At 42.3% G+C, this 21,369-nt stretch overlaps 1 protein-coding gene across 6 annotated transcripts in view; it reads right to left on the reverse strand.

The window, feature by feature from the left end:
* Nucleotides 1-21,369, reverse strand: part of adgrb2 (adhesion G protein-coupled receptor B2) — a 930,376-nt gene that overhangs the window by 259,154 nt on the left and 649,853 nt on the right. For 5 of the 6 annotated variants that reach the window (XM_080211622.1, XM_080211621.1, XM_080211620.1 and 2 more), the window contains one exon: nt 18,809-18,935. In XM_080211622.1, coding sequence (XP_080067748.1) covers nt 18,809-18,935 — 127 coding nt within the window. Of the gene's footprint in view, nt 1-18,808; nt 18,936-19,228; nt 19,252-21,369 lie in introns of those variants that run through there. The other variant, XM_080211623.1, reaches the window with a different exon arrangement.

Raw genomic sequence — 21,369 nt, forward strand, 5'->3', positions numbered from 1 at the left:
AGATCTACAGCAATGTGGTTGAGTCTTAATTACTCTGAAGTGGCCTAGCAAGTCAAGGGCACTTAGAGATTGGCAATGAATGAAAAAAACAGTGATTTTAAACACACATTTAGAAAGGGACATGTGAGACAACAAGCTATGCCTGAGTAAGACATGAACTGAGTCAGGAGTTGGTAATTTGGTTCAGGTGGGAATTCAGTGTATTTTTTCAGTGGTTGCTAAGCTTTCTTGATTGTCTTTAAGCTGAGTGAGTTGAACTTTATCTGTGTAAATTATCAACTAATCTACTTCCGAGATCGGTAGAATTGAGGTGTGCCATGATTGCAGCATGTGGGAATCTGTGGGTTGCAATCCTGGACAACCATATTTGCATTTAGGCAGCTTTGTCTCCAAGTTGCTGAGATGGAGTTTGTGTTGTGGGCATTGTGGGGCATCAGGAAGGGGAAGAATTACCTGAACATTTTGCTCCAGGAGTTGTCATTCCCCTTGGATTAGGCAGAACTTTTGATTTGGTTAATGTCAGGGACAGGAGGACTTGGTTGGTTAAAGAAGCTGGTAAGGAAAGGGGAATGTGCAACAAGATCTGGTTGTCCTTGTACAAAAGTTGCTGAAAGTATGCATGCAGGTTCAGCAGGTAGTAAAGAAAGCAAATGGTATGTTGGCCTTCAAAGCAAGACAATGCGAGTACACAAACAGAGATGCCTCGCTGCAGTTATACAGAGCCTCGGTGAGACCACACCTGGAATAAATACTGTGTGCAGTTTTGGCTTCCTTATCTGAGGAAGGATGTTCATGCGAGTCAAGGTTTACCAGATTAATTCCTAGGATGGCGGGACTCACATTTGAGAGATTGAGTTGGTTAGGATTATATTTGCTGGAGTTTAGAAGAGTAAGGGTGATCTCACAGAAACCTATAAAATTCTAACTGTAGGTGTAGGAACAATGTTCTTGGTGGTAGAGAAGTCCAGAACCAAGGGTCAGTCTGAGGTTATGGGGTAAACCATTTAGGATCCAGATGAAGAGAAAAGTTTCTTTATTCAGAGAGTGGTGAACCTGTGGAATTCACAACCACAGAAAGCAGTTGAGACCAAAACATTGTATATTTTCAAGAAGGAATTAGATATACCTTGGGGCTAAACAGAACAAAAGGACATGGGGTAAAGCAGGGAAGGCAACTGAATTGGATGATCATAATGAATGGCAGAGCAAGTTCAAAGGGCCTAATGGCCTACTTGTGCTTCTATGTAACTTGCAGGAAGAGGGAGGATCCAGTGGTCCTTGTCCATGCATGTAAGAAACAACACAGGTAAGACTGGGAAAGACATTCTGTTCAGTTTAGTTTTATTTTCAGTTTATTTATTCGTGTTACAAATCGGCTTACATTAAGATTGAAGTGAAGTTACTGTGAAAATCCCCTAGTCATCACACTCCGGCACCTGTTCGGGTACACTGAGGGAGAATTTAGCATAGCCATTGCACCTAACTAGCATGTCTTTCAGACTGTGGGAGGAAACTGCAGCACCCACGCATACATGAGGAGAATGTGCAGATTACACACAGACAGCTACCCAAGTTGTGAATTGAACCTCAGTCCTCACTGAGGCAGTAGTGCTAACCACTGTATGATCATGCAGAGAAAATCAGGAACTAGGCCTAAAATTAAAAAGCAGATCCTCGGCTAAATGCAAATTGGCATAGGGCAAATAAAATTAGACAGACGAATGCATGGATCAAAGACTGGTGTGGGAGAAGCAAGTCCTGGTTCGTGGGACACTGGCACTATAGGGGCTGTACCATTGAGCCATGCTACACCGGAAACATGCTGGGACCAGTGTTCCACTGAACTGCATAACTATGGGAGTACAGTGTGTTTTTAAATAAATGATGGGGGCAAGGGTTCAAATTCAGAAAGGTATGGTGAACAAAGGGCATAAACAAGGCAACAAAGGTATTAATATGATAAATCCCACATCCTACAGTCATAGCACATTACCTCCCTGCTGACCCAATTATACCTTAATGAACTAATTTCATAATTAATTTTAAATTCAATTTATGCTGCTTCAAATGCCACTTCACATGCTATCAGTTAAGAATAAAGAAATGATGAACTCACAAGTTTCTTACTTCCCTTCTGTTAATGTCTCTAAATTAATTATAGGGTAGGTATTTCAGGGTTATTTAAAAGTTTACAATTTTCTAAATACCAGCTCTTCACAGACAGTCCATAACTCACCAGCCAATCAGCCGTGATGTCACTGTTCACTTTTTAAAAACTTTTGGCACTCATGGATTTCTCTCTCTATATCTCTTGCAGGTTGGCTCCTCTCTCTGTCACTCTCTCCAGGCCTGACTACTCAGCCTATATTTATCTTCTCTGACAAAGGGTCATCCAAACTCAAAATGTTGGTTCTATTCTCTCTCCACAGATGCTGTAAGAAGTCTCATAACACCAGGTCAAAGTCCAACTGGTTTAATTTGGTAGCACGAGCTTTTGGAGCACCGCTCCTTCATTGGGTTGACAAACAGGGCATATATAGACACAAACTCAATTACAAGGTAATGGTTAGAATGCGAGTCTTGACAGGTAATCAAGTCTTTACAGATACAGACAACGTGAGTGGAGAGAGGATCAAGCAGAGGTTAAAGAGGTGTGAATTGTCTCAAGCCAGGACAATTAGTAAGATTTTGAAACCCCAGACAAGTTGTGAGCATTACAGATAGTGTGACATGAACCCAAGATCCTAGTTGAGGGCGTCTTCATGTGGAACTTGGCTATCAGTTTCTGCTCAGCAATTCTGCACTGTTGTGTGTCTTGAAGACTGCCTTGGGAACTATTACTCGAAGATCAGAAACTGAATGCCCTTGACTGCTGAAGTGTTTCTCAGTAAGAAGTCTCACAACACCAGGTTAAAATCCAACAGGTTTATTTGGTAGTACATGCCACGAGCTTTCAGAACGCTGTTCCTTCGTCAGGTGAGTGGAGAGTTCTGATCACAAACAGGGCATATAAAGTGTTTCTCGACAGGGAGGGAACACTCCTGCCTGAAGACTTTCAAGCAGTGTCCATTCATCTGTTGTTGTAGTGCAAACATGCGACTCGGCCAATATTATCTATCTCATACGCTGCAGAAAAGGATGTCCCGAGGCCTGGTACATCAGCGAGACATGCAGATGCTACGACAACGGATACATAGACTATCGTTGTCTAGGTCAATGCCAGATGCTCCATCCGGTTTCCATTTTAGATGTCATTGTCATTCGGTATGAGTGAGTAGGTTTGATGGACTAGTTAAGAGTCAACCACAGAGTCTGCAGTCACATGTTGGCCCGAGTGGGTAAGAGCCGCAGATTGTTTTCCGTAAAGAACATTAGTGACCCAAATGTTTTGATTTATTTAAATAACAATCAACAAGTATTTTATGATCACCATTAGACTAAATTTTATTCCAGTGGTGGGATTTGAACTTGTGTTCACAGATCATTAGCTTGGGCCTTTGAAATGCTCATCCAGTGATATTGGTTCCCCCTTCAGACTTGGGCATCCAGGTGGTAGGAAGAACATTGTGCTTGAGGAGGATGCGTAGAGCTTTGTGCCAAGAAAAAGCCAAGTTGAGCACGGCACCTCACATGAGGTGTAAAAGCAACTTTGTGCTGTAAAAGCAACTCAACATGAACAACCCTAGGCCAGAGGGAGGATACCAGTCCAGGAATTAGTGACATAGCCATGGGCACCAGGAAGGAAGAGGAGGTAAGGGAGGACAGCCAGGAATTATCCTGTGGGAAGGGTGTACCAACTTTGGAGGTGACCTTAACATGATGGGAACCAATGCCAAAGATGCCTAAGTTTAAGCCGTGAAATGACTGTGAACATATGCTGAATGATCCAGCAACATCTTGAACTTGAAGTAAGGAAAAGGTGAATGCATTTTGTACCTGAAGGAAAAGGGTTAATGGATTTTGTATCTAGAATACGTCACAAACATAACCCTTCATCATGGCTGATCTTCCCAGGCTTATACTGTTCCTGGCATTAATATAAGTTATTTGTTCAAGTCTTACACACTTTAACTCTCATTTTTATAAAGACAGATAGCTTAATGTGGCTGTTATTTTGTTGCTTTGTAAATCTTACCTATTTGTGTTAGTTGGACATCGTTACACAGATGGTAGTTTACGATAACGGCTTTTGACAACTGCTGATGGCAGATTACGGTACCGGCTTTTAACAGGAGGAGTCCTGCTGGAACAGCTGCAATTGTACAAGTAACTTCAAAGACAGGGATGTCAGTCCTGATGCAGAAGGGTTTTGAATCGTGACCGTGTGTCATGACTGCAGCTGCCAGCTGGACTGTAATTCCTGATTAACTCTGGGGCTGCATCACGACCCAGGAAGGAAGACCCAAAGGTCTGGCCAGAATTGGAACTTTGAATTGTGACTGACACTAAGACTCATGATGTATAAATGCCCACGTGTGTTTGTGTTCTATGAGTAGTCTGTAGTCCTACTTCTCCCAAAATTCTGGAATAAACCCCAGAGTTTTGAAATAAAAACCACTGTATTTTGACTCACTAACAGTCTGAGGTACTATTTTACCTACAACAAATTGCACTCTATCCTCTCCCATGCCCTGTCTGTGGCAGTAAAGGTAACCAGGATGCTCATATTTTATGCCTCTAGCTCTTTTCCAGACAGCAGAAGACCTGTCTGGTATATCCCAGTGAGCAGCACACAGCTGCATAAATACAATAACAGATTCCCTGCTTGCAAATGTGGGAGAGCACATTAACTTCCCTGGTGATGAATTATCTCAGACACAGTGTCCCAGCTTCTACCAAATTAGAGGCGATCCCTCAGGTGGAAGGTGCTATTGATTGCACCCACATCACCAAAATGTTTCTACATCAGCATTTGGAAACCTTCGCCAATCACAATCCTTCCACTGCTTCATGTGTAGGGGGTAACACATTGGTATGTACAAAAGATTGCCTGGCTAACAGGAAACAGAGTTGACATTAATGGGTCTTTTTCTGGTTAGCAGGATATAACATGTGCCATGCCACAGGGATCAGTGCTGGGGCCTCTACATTCTACTATTTATAATGAATGACTGATGAACAGCCTGAAGGTTTCGTTGTAAAATTTGCTGAAGGCACAGATAGAAGAGAGAAATCAGGAGGACAAAAAGGGGGGACACAATTTCTTTGGCAGATATGGCAAAGGAGAATCCAAAGAGTTTCTACAAATACATGAAGGGCAAAACTGTAACTGGGGAGAGAGTAGGGCCTCTGAAGGTTCAACAAGGTCATCTATGCGCAGATCCACAAAAGATGGGTGAAACCCTAAATGAATATTTCTCATCCATGTTTACTGTTGTAAAAAGCATAGATGTTAGGGAACTTGGGTAAATAAAAGGTGATGTCTTGAGGAGTGTACATATTACAGAGAAGGAGGTGCTGGAAATCTTAAAGCGCATCAAGGTAGATAAATCCCTTCGACCTGATGAACTATATCCCAGGACATTGTGGGAGGCTAGGGAAGAAACTGCGGATCCCCTAGCAGAGATATTTGAATCATCGATAGTCACAGGTCAGGTACCTGAAGACTGGAGGCTGCAGAGAAAAGCCTGGGAACTGAAGGCCGGTGAGCCTCACATCTGTGGTGGGCAAGTTGTTGGAAGGTATTTTGAGAGACAGGATCTGCAGGCATTTAGAGAAGCAAGGACTGATTAGAGACAGTCAGCATGGCTTTGTGAGTGGAAAAAAGCATGTCTCACAAATTTGATTGAGTTTTCTGAAGGGTAACCAAGATGGTAGATGAGGGCAGTGCAGTTAATGTTGCCTACATGGACTTTAGCAAGGCCTTTGACAAGGTACTGCATGATAAGTTTGTTGCATAAATCTCATTGGATCCAGGGTGAGGTTCCTAAATTGATACAAAATTGGCTTGATGGCAAAAGACAGAGGGTAGTTGTAGAGGGTTGTTTTTCAAACTGGAGACCTGTGACCAACAGTGTGCCTCAGGAATTGATGCTGGGTCGACTATTGTTTTCCCTATCGATGTATCCACCCAAGTATATATCTCTGTGGGAAACAGAATGAACTTGATTGTTGAGTCGGTTAAAATACAAATACTGAATTACATCAGCATCTTTAATTTCAAAGGTGTGTTGTCTTTTTAAGAAATTATTTTTGCAAAATAACAGGTTTGCCTTGGGAGAGATAAACTTCTGCTTTGAAACTTCAAGAGATCTGGCAGGAATCCAATTCGAACTTTAAGAACATAAGAAATAGCAGCAGGAGTAGGCCGTCTAGCCCTTTGAGCCTGCCCTGCCATTCAGTAAGATCATGGCTGATCTGAAGTTGATCAGTTCCACTTTCCCGCTTTCTCCCCATAACCCTTAATTCCCCTGTCAATCAGAAACCTACCTACCCGTGACTTAAATGACTTTCAAAATACTTGTAGTATAGTTTTAAAAAAACTTAAAAACAATAAACTGAAGACGTATTTTACGGACAGTTCCTTTAAAAATTAAATATCAAACATCAAAAAATGAAAATTAGTCTAAGGGGAAGACGGCTAAATATAAAAACATAAAAACTAGGAGCAGGAGTAGGCAACTCAGCCCCTTGAGGTTGCTCTGCCATTCAATACAATCATGGTTGATTTCATCTTGGCCTCATCTTCACCTTCCTGCCTGCTCCCCATAACCCTTTATCGTGCTGCTAGTTTAAAAACCTAGCTATTTTCTGATTGAAATTATTTATGTTCTGCTGTCCACTGTACTCTGGGGTAGAGAATTCCACAGATTCACGTTCCTTGGAGTGAGATAATTCCTCCTCATTTCTGTCTTAAATCTGCCACCCCTCAGTCTAAAACTATTGTGTCATGTTCTAGAAAGTCCAACAAAGGGAAATATCTACCTTGTCAATCCCCTTTAGCATCTTATATACCTTAATTAGATCTCTCATTTTTCTAAACTTCAGCATCTAAAGACCTAAACTGCTCAATTTTTCTTCATAAGATAAGCCCTTCATCCTTGGAATCAATCTGGTGAACCTTCCATGAACCATCTCTAATGCATTTACGCCCTTCCTTTAGAAAGGACATAAATGTGGACCAAAACTGTGTTGCGGTCTCGTCAATGCCCCATATAGTTGCAACAGCAATTCCCTATTTTGATGCTCAATTTAAGTAACAATGAATGCCAAAATTCCATTTGCCTTCTTTATTACCTGCTGCACCTGCATACTAACTTGCTGCAATTCATGCACGAGGACACCCAGATCCCTCTGTTCTGAAGCATTTTGAAGTTTCTCTCCATTTAGATAATAAGCTACCTTTTCATTCCTCCGATCAAAATGGATAAGCTTACAGTTATCCACGTTAAATTCCAGCCGCCACATTTTGGCCCACTTACCGATTCTATCCATTTCCACTTATAAATTTCTTATTTTCTCACTGCAACTTGTTTTTCCACCTATTTTGGTACCATCTGAAAATTTGGCTATAGTACTTCTATCCCTGTGTCCAAGTCATTAACATGGATTATAAATAGTTGGGGTTTGAGGATCAAACTCTGTGACACACCTCTAGTTATAGTTTGTCAACCAGAAAAAGATCAATTTATCCCCACTCTTTGCTTTCTGTTGGTTAGAACATAAGAACATAAGAAATAGGAGCAGGAGTAGGCCATCCAGCCCTTCGAGCCTGCCCCGCCATTCAATAAGATCATGGCTGATCTGTCGTGGCTCAGTTCCACATTCCCGCCCTCTCCCCATAACCCTTAATCCCCTTGCCTATCAAAAACCCATCAACCCGCGTCTTAAAAATATTTAGCGAGGCAGCCTCCACCACCTCAACGGGCAGAGAATTCCAGAGATTCACCACCCTTTGAGTGAAGAAGTTCCTCCTCAACTCCGTTCTAAACCGCCCCCCTTTATCTTGAGGCTGTGCCCCCTAGTCCTACTGTCCTTTCTGAGTGGGAAGAGTCTCTCCACCTCTATCCTATCCATCCCATTCATCATCTTATACGTCTCAATGAGATCTCCCCTCATTCTTCTGAACTCTAATGAGTACAAGCCTAGTTTATTCAGCCTCTCCTCATAGCTCAACCCCCTCAACTCCGGTATCAGTCTAGTAAACCTCCTCTGCACTCCCTCCAAGGCCAAAATATCCTTGCATAAGTGCGGCGACCAAAACGGCACACAGTACTCCAGCTGCGGCCTCACCAATGCCCTATACAGCCGCAGCAAGACCTCCCTACTTTTATATTCAATCCCCCTCGCTATGAAGGCCAGCATCCCATTCGCCTTCCTGACCACCTGCTGCACGAGCAGGCTGGGTTTTTGCGACTCATGCACAAGGACCCCGAGGTCCCTCTGCACCGTCGCCTGCTGCAGTTTTTCGCCACGTAAGAAATAGTCCTTCCTACCATTCTTCCTACCAAAGTGGACCACCTCGCACTTGCCAACATTAAATTCCATTTGCCATTTCCTGGCCCATTCACCCAGCCTATCTAGATCCTTCTGCAGACTCTCCACACCCTCCACGCAATTTGCCGTTCCACCAATCTTTGTGTCATCAGCAAATTTCGACACCATACACTTGGTTCCCTCCTCCAGATCATCTATATAAATGGTAAATAGCTGAGGCCCCAGCACCGACCCCTGGGGCACTCCACTAGTCACCAACCGCCAATCCGAATAGCACCCATTAACCCCCACTCTCTGCCTCCTATTTGACAACCAATCCTTTATCCACGCTAACACCCTACCCCCAACTCCATGCCTCCTTACCTTCTGCAATAACCTCTTGTGAGGTACCTTGTCAAACGCCTTCTGAAAATCAAGAAAGACCACATCCACCGGCTCTCCTCTATCCACCGCCCTAGACACATCCTCATAGAACTCCAATAAATTTGTCAGACACGACTTCCCCTTAACGAAACTGTGCTGCGTCTGCTCTATCAAGCAATTCCCCTCAAGATGCCTCGCTATTTCCTCCTTGATGACGGATTCTAACATTTTACCTACAACAGACGTTAAACTAACCGGCCTATAATTCCTTGCCTTTTGCCTGCCACCCTTCTTAAACAACGGCGTAACATTAGCCGCTTTCCAATCTTCCGGCACTTCCCCGGAATCCAGCGACATTTGGAAAATAACCACCAAGGCATCCACTATCACCTCCGCCATTTCTTTCAGAACCCTCGGATGCATTCCATCCGGTCCTGGGAACTTGTCCACAATCAGTCCCTCCAGTCTGTCGAGCACCACCTCTCTAGTAACAACAATGTCATTGAGACCCTCCAGTCCTACCACCTTTCCATCGCTAACACCCGGCAAATTATTCACGTCTTCCTCCGTGAAGACCGAAACAAAAAAGTTATTCAAGACCTCAGCCATTTCCCCATCCCCTACCACTAAGTCCCCCCTCTCATCCTCTAAGGGTCCAACGTTCACCCTAGCCAGCCTCTTCCTTTTCATATATTTATAAAAACTCTTGCTATCCTTTTTTATATTTAGTGCTAGCCCAGCTTCATAGTTTCTCCTACCCTTATCAACTTCTTTGTCAATCTTTGTTGACATTTAAACCTCTCCCAATCCTCTTCTCGCCCACTACTCTTAGCTACTCTAAACGCCTCCGCTTTTAATTTAACACTTTCCTTCACCTCCTTCGTTATCCACAGCTTATTACCTCTCCTCCTACAGTCCTATTTAACCATTGGAATAAATTTCTGCTGAGCACCAAAAAAGATCTCCTTAAAGATCCTCCACTGCTCCTCAGCAGACCTACCTTCCAACGTGCTCCCCCAGTCAACATTCGCCAATTCTTCTCTCATCCTACCGTACTCCCCTCTGTTCAAACAAAGGACGCGTGTCCGGGGACCCACTTTCTCCTCCTCCATCTGCACCAGAAACTCCACCATACAATGATCACTCTCCCCAAGAGGATCCTTCACCGCAAGGTCCCTAATTCTACCCGCCTCATTACATAGCACCAGATCCAAGATAGCTCGCTCCGTCGTCGGCTCCAACACACACTGTTCAAGGAAACTATCCCGGCAGCATTCTGAGAACTCCTCCTCGAGCCCACCGCGTCCAACATGGGTCGACCAATCAATATGCAGATTGAAATCTCCCATCATTACGGCCGTTCCATTCCTGCACGCCGCACTTATTTGCGCGTTATCAGTCCGCCCCACCTCTAGATCATTATTCGGGGGCCTATAGACGACACCCACCAGCGTCTTCCTCCCTTTGCTGTTCCTAATCTCCACCCACAACGATTCCACGTTCTGCTCTTTGGTTCCTATATCATCCCTTGCTACCACCCTGATGCTATCCTTAATCAGCAGAGCTACACCCCCCCCTTTTTCCTCCCGCCTATCCTTCCTAAACACTTGATACCCCTGGACATTCAGCTCCCAGTCCCTGTCACCTTGCAGCCACGTCTCTGTAATGGCCACCAGATCATATCCGTTTGTGCTGATCTGCGCCACCAGCTCATCCACTTTATTCCGAATGCTTCGTGCATTCAGATAAAGCGCCTTCATCCCCGCCTTCACCTGGACCCTATTTGCCAGAACACCACCAACCTTACTCACGCCCCCTACTCCCTTTATTATTGGGACATCCTTGGCCTCCTCCCTTACCTGTACCATCTCCTTAACTTTAGACCCCGTAATGTCACCTACCCTCGCACCCTCTCCCCCCCCTAATTAGTTTAAAGCCCTGTCTACAGTCCTATTTACACGATTCGCCAGGGCTCTGGTCCCAGCACGGTTCAGACCAACCCCATCCCACCCGAACAGGTCCCACCTACCCCAATACTGATGCCAATGCCCCATAAATTCAAACCCATTCCTCCTACACCAATCCCTGAGCCACCCATTCACTTCCTTAATCCTATCAACCTTACGCCCCTCTGCACTCGGTTCAGGCAGCAATCCTCTGTTCAAACGAAAAGAATACATGAAATCCTATGGTATTTTGAGTATCAACATATTGTGCAGCATCTTACCAAACGCCTTCTAAAAGTTCGGACACACTACATCTGCAGGGCCCCATCATTTACATTGTTTGTTACATCTTCAAAGAACTCTGTAAACTAATCAAACATGATTTACCCTGCATAAAGCCATGCTGATTCTGATAGATTGCATTTTTACTTTCCAAACATCCAGTTACTACTTCCCAATAGTTTGTTCAGTACTTTTCTGTCCCATTTCTGTCTGTAATAGACTGAAAGATTGTAATCTTATGTCTTTAAGAAGCTGTATTTTCATCAGAGGTCACAAACTGTATGAAGCTGCACTCTCAGGATCTCACAAAGTTTTATAGCCAAAGAAATGCTTTTAAAATGTAGCCATGTTTATTCTGTAGAAAAATGGAAACATCACTAAGTCTACTCTATCAAACCCTTACATAACCTTCAAGACCTCCATCTGGTCACCTTTCTGACTTTTTGCAAGCGCAACCTTGTTTAATTTTTCTTCATAGACCTCAATGGTAGTATCATTCCAATAAGTTTTTTTCACACCTTCCCCTCTACATCCTTTTTATAATGTGGAGACTAGAGAAGTTCACAGTAGTCAAAGCAACGTTCTATTGAAATTTAAGATAACCTCTCTGCTTTTTAATTTTATTCCCAGAAATGAACCTCAGTACATTGTTTTTTAAACAATCTTATTAATGTCTGTCACCTCTTGTACAGATTTGGGTATCTAAACCTTTGCTCTTTTCTACTATTTAGACACTTACTTTTAAAGTTGCACATGGTTTTAATATTCATCTCGTGCTTACCTATGTTTTTAAATTTAACCTTTCATGGCATGTAGACATGACTGGTAGATCAGCATATGTTGTCCATCCCTAATTTTCCTTGAGAGGGTGACCATGAACCACCTTTTTGAACCACTGCTGTCCATGTGGCATAGGTATACCTACAGGGCTATTAGGAAAGGAGTTACAGAATTTTGACCCAATAATAGTGGATAGTCTGTGGCTTGAGGGAACTTTGCAGATGGTGGTGTTCCCAAATGTCTGTTGCACTTGTCATTGCAGGCTGTACAGCTAGCAAGTTTGGAAGGTGATGATTAACAAGTTACATAATGCATCTTGTACATAATACACTGCTGCCACTGTGCATTGGTGGAGGATGGAGGGAACGTTAGAGGTAGATGGGGTTCCAATCATATATGTTACTTTGTCTTGGGTGGTTAAAGTTAAAGGTTACTTATTAGTCACAAGCAGGCTTACAATAACACTGCAATGAAGTGTTGAGCTTCTTAAGTCTTGTGGAACTGCACTGATCCAAGCAAATGGACATTATTCCATCACATTCCTGACTTGTGTCTTGTAGATGGTGATCAGGTTTTGAGGAGTCAGGAGGTAAGTTACTCAGTGCAGAATTTCCAGCCTCTGTCATGCTCTTGTAGCCACTGTATTTATATGACTGGTCCAGTCACATAAATGGCAATGTTGATAATAGGGGATTCTGCCATTGAATGTCAAGGGAAAATGGTTAGATTCTCTCTTCTTGGAGATGGTCATTGTGTGGAACTTGTGGGCATGAATGTTACTTGCCACAAATCAGCTTGTTCCTGAATACTGTTCAGATCTTGCTCTATACGTACAGAGACTGCTTCAGTACTTGAGGGGTCACAAATGGACACTGAACATTGTACCATCACCATCAAACCCCACCGGGCACTGTGTAGGGCATACTGGGGGCAGGCCAGGACACACTGCGGGATGGGGTCTACTGGGGTGGCTAATCGGTGGTGGGGGTGGAGACCCGCTGTCACTCTCCAGTAGAATCAGTGGGGGAGGGAGTGCGGGGGGTGATCAGGGCTGGGAGGGGATTTGGGGCAGGCCTGGGGCGGGGGAGGGTGTCCAGTAGACTGGTGATCGGGGGTTGGGCTCCAGTAACAAGAATAGAGGTTACCAGGTAGATGTCTTAGTTCTTCAGATTTTCGATAGACCAGAAGGTCAAGGGTTATATCGGAGGACCCATGGTCAAATGGACCAGAAGGTCAAGGGTTATGTCGGAGGACCCATGGTCAAGTGGAGATGAGACGACAACTATATCATCTATCATCTTACTGAATGGTGGAGCAGGCTTGAGGGATGAACAACTCTTAAATCCTATGTTTCTTATTGATGATGGATTAGATTTAACTCCTGGTTTTGCTTTGGCAATGAATATTTGCCTGGCGCCTAAATGTTGTGAAGGAGAAATTGAAATACATTTCGTTTCATTTAAGAAAACTGCTACAAAGTTATAGTCGCCACAAGAAATTTAGACAATCCTTCTGCAAAATTTTTCAGTAAGAAAAGCACTGAAGGATTATTTGACTTTTAGATGAACGGTCTGTAGGTTATGATACAGTTAAAATTGCTGTATGTAATGTCTGAGTTTGTTCCAGAAGTTTAGACAAAAATGTAGTTCCTTGAGGAAGAGACAAAATCAAACTTTGATGGCATTCGCGAGCAAAGAGGCCGATGAAAATCAAATAGGTTCTCTTAGAAGTCATTGTTGGAGGAATCAAATCCCAATTATGAGGCCTTTAAGCTTCTAATATAAGGGGGGCAGCTATTTTAGTTGATAGCTATGACTTCTACCACAAATACATAGGAGGCAGCAAACCTTCGTTTGTAAACTTACACAGAAGCTGGAGAGATGAGTTGATAATGCACAGGATACCAATGATCTTGTTAGTATAGTTAACTTCCTCATTAGTATTGCGATTAGTATCCCCACCTATCATGCAGGAGACCGGGATTCAATTCATCGCAAAGTGGCATGACTCAAAACTTGATGTTGGTAAAATTCCTGAACTTCTTTTCACATAGTTCACAAAAAAATGACCTGTACAGGACACTGATGAAACTTGCTTACCTACTGCATCGTGTTGTGTGAATTTTAACTGCAAGTTTGTCAATGGGTCTGCCATTGTAAGAGTGACGTATAAATTGACTTTAAAGTATGATTTTAGGAAATATCGTCACAGATATGGTGTTGCCACCTCCTGGGATGGGAGGCAAATCTACTGAAACTGACAATATACTAAAATAATTATAGACTATTTGTAATCTTGTTCTAGAAAATGCTGTTTTGATTAAAGACGTATCCAGAAAATAAAAAGCACAGCCTTCTAAATGTAAAGGACCTTTGAAACCTCCAACTAACAATGAAGAGTTAAAATCAAATGCAAATAAACTGATTCTGTTAGATTTGAATATGCCTGTACATCCTAAACCACAGGAATCAAGACAGAATCGAGCAGCAGTGCTCCAGACTAATGAGAAAATAAAGAAAGGCAGTGCAGTTGAAAAAATGAATCTGGCTCGTACTGTTATTTTGGAACCACTGGCATATATTAAAGTTTTGAAAAACAAACTGAAACTTCGGAAGGGGATAAAGTATTGCTCTTGTAAAGGGGGAGTTGAGCAAAGTATGTGTCAACTGAGAACAAGAGTTATAAGGGAACTTGCTAAAAGAGAATAACAGGATCTTTTAACTAATCATCGATATCACTTCAGTTAACTTCTTAAAACAGCAAAGGAAAACCTCAATCCTGTGTTTAATCATGGAGAAAAGACTTGGGTTATTGCCTAGCTTAAACATGTTTTTTGAATCTAGACGTTAAAAATCCCTGCAGCCATGGAAGAAAATGGAAATCAAACATGACAGTTTGGGCTAAGTGATTCACAAACTTATTCTAAAAGAAAAAAATATAGAGGGTAAAAAGACAGATCTTCTCAGTCTACAGTTTAAACTTGCTAGCATTCAAAAGCTAGGATAATAAGAAATCAGCAATATTATTCTTGATAAATTTTTCCCGACTGAATCAATTGTTCCATTTTTTAAGTAAGTATATGGATACAAAATAGATTTTAGTCATTATGCGAAAGGAACAACAAAACTATTTGAGAGGAAGGACTTTAATAATTTCCGTAAAAGGAACTTAAAATTGTATCTGTTACATGTATTTGATTTTTTTGGGTTAAAAATCATTAAGTCGGGATGGACTGTTTAATGGACAATGTTACAGCATGGGGGCTCATTGTACTTTATGTAGCAAGTTAATTGTAAGCTGTTGAAGTATATATAATTTTAAAAGTTGTTATATTTTGCAAAATATTTATGAAAACCACCATGATGGTGATGTTTTAATTGTCAGGTTTATAAGATTATTATGTTTTAGGTTAAATGAAAGGGGTCACGTGACCTGTTCTACAGTCTGCCTGACAGTAAGTGTGGGTGACTGTTAGAGATCAAAGGAGGATTTAGATTATTTTACTGAGAAGTGCAAGGTATTTGTGCTTGATGACAATGGTAATAGTCAAGAGATTTACAGTGAGTAAACTGTGAATCTCCAAAGTCCCAGAAAAGTGTTGAGAATGTTGGGTTGTAAACAGTTGTGCTTTAAACTGGTCATTTATTTTTCAGATGAAAAGAAGTTTGGTCAAGAATAACTAACAGTCCTACTGGATACAAGGCTAATGTGTTTCACTTTGCAATGGAATGAAGATAGAAGGATCCATTTCTGGGATCAGGTAACAAGCTTCTCTACAGTAAACATGGCAGACACACAGCCAAGGTTCTGGAGGCGATCTTACTGTTGCACCCCACAAGCCGAAGGGTGGGGCACGACAGTAGGATCGTGAGAGAGCCGAGAAATCAGGTTCGCAGCTGATTTCCCATCTCTCGCACTTTTACCAGCACCAGATATCCGATGCAAGGCTGAATAATTTATTAAAATATATTTAATCTGTTTTGCATTGACTACTGAGCCCAGGATGCTATCTCCAAATGTGCAGATAATACAAAGTTGGGTGGGAGATGGGCTGCGAGGAGGATGCAAGAGATGCTTCTGCATGATTTGGACAGGCTGAGTGGGAATATGCATAGCAGATGTATTACGTGGATGAATGTGAGTGAGCAAACTTGGGTAGAAAAAATAGGAAGGCAGATAATTATTTTAATGGGTGTAAATTGAGAGAGGTGGATGCTCAGCGAGATCCTGTAGCCTCATGTCTCAATCACTGAAGGTAAGCGTGCGGTACAGCAGGTAGCAAAGAGGGCAAACATTTTGTTGGCCTTCATAGAAAGAGGATTTGAGTAAAGGAGTAAGGATGTTTTACTGCAATTGTACAGGACAGTAGAGAGGCCATACCTAGAGTATTGTGTGCAGATCTGGTGTCCTTATCTGTGGAAGGATGTCCTTGCTGTAAAGAGAGTGCAGGTTTAGCAGGCTGATTCCTGAGATAGCAAGTCTGTCATGTGAGGAGAGATTAAGTTGGTTAGGATTGTATTCATTGGAGTTTAGAAGAGTGAGGGGACCTCATAGAAAGTTCTAACAGGATTAGACAGAGTAGATTCAGAAAGTATGCTCCTGATGGTGAGTCCAGAACTAGGGATTTGAGGATAAGGGGTAAACCTCTTAAGATTGAAGTGAGGAGATATTTCTTCACCCAGAGTGTGGTAAACCTGTGGAAGAAGTTGAGACCAAAACATTGAGGGTGATTCTCCCATCTGCTGCACTAATTTTTTAATGCAGTGGGCTGTGAGAATTGGACAGCGGGTTATTTGGGGAGTCCCGCTAGCATCTCCCAGCCCCGGATTTCCGATGGGGTCAGACCACTAGCTCCCCAAAAGTGGAGAGCTAGGGTAATCCCCGCTAGAGTGAAACACTCTGGCAGGCTGGGAGAGGCTACTGGGCCCAGAGAATTAATGAGTCCTAGGCTCATTAATAGCATTTAAATGCAAAATATCACCAGGCATGGGTCAGTGCCAAGGGGTAAAGCCTAATGAGGGCAGGCCTGGGGGTGGGGTGACTGAGCTGGCCAGCAAATGGGAGGCTGACAGTTCGGAGATACCGCATATGCAGAGGTCCGCTGGTTACAGCCTCTTCGGCCAGAATAGTCCCGTCCCCTGAAATCGAATGATATTCACGCTGGTGGCCTCTGTAGTGCACAGTGTGGGAGATTCTAGTCTGAACTCCCACTGAAAAAAAACAACATGAATTACTCCAGTTTTCCCATGAATTCAATGCTTGGAATTTTTTTGGGGAGAATTCTGCCCATTGTGTGATTTCAAGAAGAAATTAGATATAGCTCTTGGGGATAAAGGGATCAAAGGAGATGAGAGGAAGGTTGGATTAGGATGTTCGTTTTAATAATCAGCCATGATCAAAATGAATGGCGGAGCAGGCATGAAAGGCTGAGCAGTCTACTCCTGCTTCTATTTTCTATGTTTCTGTGAAGTGGGAACCTATTGAACGTGGGAACCACTGTGGATTGTTTAGTCATTAGTGTTTCAGTCATGTGTTACAGTTAAAGTTTTAAAGCATGAAACCATTCTTTCATCTAGTAACTGGAAATTCGAATGTATTTTTACAAGTTATTGGTCTTTATGGATATTGTAACAATACTTTTTGTTTCAAGATGATTTTCTGTTACATCTTTGAGTAAGGATGCAATTATCTTTTCTACCACTAATGGTAAATTCATTGGCATATATTTTCCTGGACTTGTTCTATCTCTCTTTGGGAATCACATGAGTTGCCTGGCAGTTCACTGGTCCCTTTCTAATTAATTTATATATTGAAATCTTTCCATCTTGTTTTGATCTCATCTTCCACTGTCAGGTCACCATGTTAATCTATGTAGTAAATAATTGGCAAAATGTATTTAATATATATGTCATTTCACTGTTATTACCTGTGAATTTACCATGTGGTCCTATTTTTGATTTGTCCTTTATGGGTTTTCAGAATATTTTAGTTTTTCATGCTTATTGATAATTTAGTTCTGTAGTATCTCTTTGCCTAACTAGATGTTTTTGATTTATTTACTAATCTTTTTATTTTTCTACATCCTCTCATTTGTTGTCAATGTACAAACTAAACATTAATAAAAAAAACTAAAGCACAACAAAAATCCAATGTGATCTACTTATTCAGCAGCCATGTTCCAATATATTATACAGAATCCCCAAGGCCACAGATCTGGATAATCACTACAAACAGTTTCCATAAGGCGGTCCTTAAAATTCTTCAAGCTAAATTTATGCATCCATTTTAGATTGATCAAACTACCATCACTCATTTAAATAAGGAAAAGACCCAACTAAAGGTGGCACAATCTGTTACGTGCTTAGGTTCATTGGCTTAACTGTGGTACCGGGACACTGTGATTACCTCTAACTGAAACAAATTATTCACAAATTCTTATTCAGCAAATCTATGTTAAAGTCAGAATATTAAAAAAATCTGACTCGAGAATGTCACCGTTAAAAAGTATTTTATTTCATTTTTACTAAGCCTTTACGGCATTTTCAAGTTCTAATCTTTGGTCTATACGTAAATGCCATGTTTCATCGCCAAGCTCAGAAGCTCGCCTCAGGCCATCAAGAGCACACCAAAGGTGTGAAGGTTCATGGTCAACTAGGGTTAGAACGCAAACTGCTACCAGTAGGATGCCAAACATTTCTAACTGCACAATAACCTTTATTGATAATGTTGAAATAAAAACTTAATCCCATGTAACAATTTTGCATGAAATATCTTACTTCGTGATTGTAAAACAGAGATCGTGGTATATACAAAACATGTAATGCAGTATTTGTATAACAAACCCTCAGTAAAATTAATTGTTATTTACGCAGAGACTTTTTATAAGACACATCAGCTAAATCTCACTGTAATCTCTGCAGTATAGGAGACAATATGAATTCCAAAACCGCTTGTAGGTGTGATATGCAATCAGGCATTTTATTTTTTGTTACAATACTCACCGAATCCCTCGGTTTCTGGGCTAAGATGGCGAAAGTGGCCAGTTGATTACATAGACATTTAGTGTGTGCTGCTTGTGTTTGCACTGTTTCACAGCCCTGAGGGTTCCAGCTCCCTGGACCAGAGTCCCTGTGATAAAAGAGACAGGAAGGGAGAGACAGAAACATAACATCAGACTGCAGCTTGCTTAAATGAGTGACCACCTATGCACTGCTCAATGATACAGAGAAGGGAACGGGCAAACGCACATACACTGTGGTGTTTTTCTGTTAATCAAGAGCGGACATGACCCCCACAATCCCCGTAACACCGTAGGGATCGCGCACACGCTACCCTAAGGTAAAAGCTCTTTAATGAAAAAAAATCCTTTCGGATTATATTTCGTCTGAAGATCGTTGTCATTTTTTTCTTCGGTTGCCCACCTCACTTCTCGCAACAACTTCTTTCCCACGTTGACCTCAATGTGAATGAACGCACCGCTTGCAATGCGAACATGTTAGCCGGCATTCATTCAACGCTCAGCGGCAAGCTGCCAAAGCTGCTATCGCTTCTAGTCATCTCCCATCTGGGCTATGGATCGCGCCGCTAGATTAATTCTCAACGCATCCCCCCCCCGCCCCCCCAGCAAATAAATGTCTTTGCAAATGGCCTAGATTCTGGCGCCGCTCACGCTGGATTGAACCAAGTGCTCACGAATTGAAATATCAACAGCGGCAGCGAGTTTGGGGGTTAAATCGAGCAGCTACCGTGCAAGCAATCACCTGTTTCAGTGACGAGGGGTTTCCTGCAACAACCCAGAATATCCGACAGAAGCGAGCTTTTTCTAAACTCGACACGTATTGATTCGTTGACAATAAAATCTGCCCGATTTTAATTTAGCCCTTTTGAAAAACAACGGATTGCGAAGGATCAGGCATCCTTCATTTAGTTTTAACCATGTCAAGAGAAAGACCATGATGAACTTCCAGGTCAGAAATTTCCCTGACCTTTTGTGGTTCAAAGTAATAAACCCACAAATAATTGAGGATGGTACAAAAAATGTCTACTCTGTTTTGGCAGAGGTCCAGTAAAGGTTAAAGGCCAACAGGTTGATTTGGTATCAAAAACCACCAGCTTTCAGAGCGCTGCTCCTTCATCAGTTAAGTGGAAGTTCTGTTCACAAACAGAACACAAACTCAATTTACAAAATAATGGTTGGAATGTGAGTCTTTACAGGTAATCAAGACTTAAAGATACAGACAACGTGACTGGAGAGAGGGTTAAGCACAGGTTAAAGAGATATATACTGTCTCCAGCCAGAACAGTTAGTGAGATTTTGCAAGCCCAGGCAAGTCGTGAGGGTTACAGATAGTGTGACATGAACCCAAGATCCCAGTTGAGGCTGTCTCCATGTGCGGAACTTGGCTATCAGTCTCTCCTCAGCGAATCTGCGCCATCGGGTGCTGAGCAGAGAATGATAGCCAAGTTCCGTACACATGAGGACAGCCTCAACTGGGATCCTGGGTTCATGTCACACTATCTGTAACCCTACAACTTGCCTGGGCTTGCAAAATCTCACCAACTGTCCTGGCTGGAGACAGTACACATCTCTTTAACCTGTGCTTAACCCTCTCTCCACTCACATTGTCTTTAACTTTAAGGCTTGCTTACCTGTAAAGACTCGCATTCCAACCATTATTTTGTAAATTGAGTTTGTGTCTTTATATGCCCTGTTGTGAACAGAATTCCCACTTACCTGACGAAGGAGGAGCACTCCAAAAGCTGGTGGCTGTTGCTACCAAATAAACCTGTTGGACTTTAACCTGTACTGTGAGACTTCTTACTGTGCTTACCCCAGTCCAACGCTGGCATCTCCACATCTTAAGACAGTAAGAAGTCTCACAACACCAGGTTAGAGTCTACATCATCTCCACATCCTGGCAGAGGTCCCCAGCTCTTCCCACTAAGTTAGAATGGACACGCAGGAATCAGAGAGCTAAGGTGGAAACTAGAACAGCATACCCAACACAAAGAGGCCTTTTTTACAACTGTTGATTTCCAAACTTATGATTTCCAAACTTTCAGAATTGTCCTGGAGCATGTTTTGAGGCATTACTGGGAGTGATATTGGTGAATAAAGCATTCAAGTCAATGCAAAAAGAAATAGCAGAAAGTGCTGGAAAAGCTCAGCAGGGCTAGCTAGCAGCATCTGTGGAAAGAGAAACAGAGTTAATGTTTGGAGGTCAATCAGAAGCAAATCATTCTCCTGATGTGTACTGCTTCAAGAGTTCCAAATACAGTCATATTGGACTGGAAACGTTGATTATAATTCGCTGTCCACAGACACTGTTGGACCTGCTGAGGTTTTACAGTCATTGAATATGTTTAAAACAGAGATGGACGGATTTCTAAATACCAATAACATAAATGGATATGGGAAGGTGTAGGGAAAAGCCATTGAATCTCATGATCAGCCATGATTGTACTGAACAGCAGAGAAGACTCAGTGAGCTGAATGGCCTATTCCTGTTACTATGTTTCTCCCGGGTGAGGGGCGAAAGTCTCGCTTCTAGCCTATTATTGC

This window comes from Carcharhinus amblyrhynchos, chromosome 24, assembly GCF_965287045.1.
Source record: "Carcharhinus amblyrhynchos chromosome 24, sCarAmb.v2.hapA, whole genome shotgun sequence".
Lineage (NCBI taxonomy): Eukaryota > Metazoa > Chordata > Chondrichthyes > Carcharhiniformes > Carcharhinidae > Carcharhinus > Carcharhinus amblyrhynchos.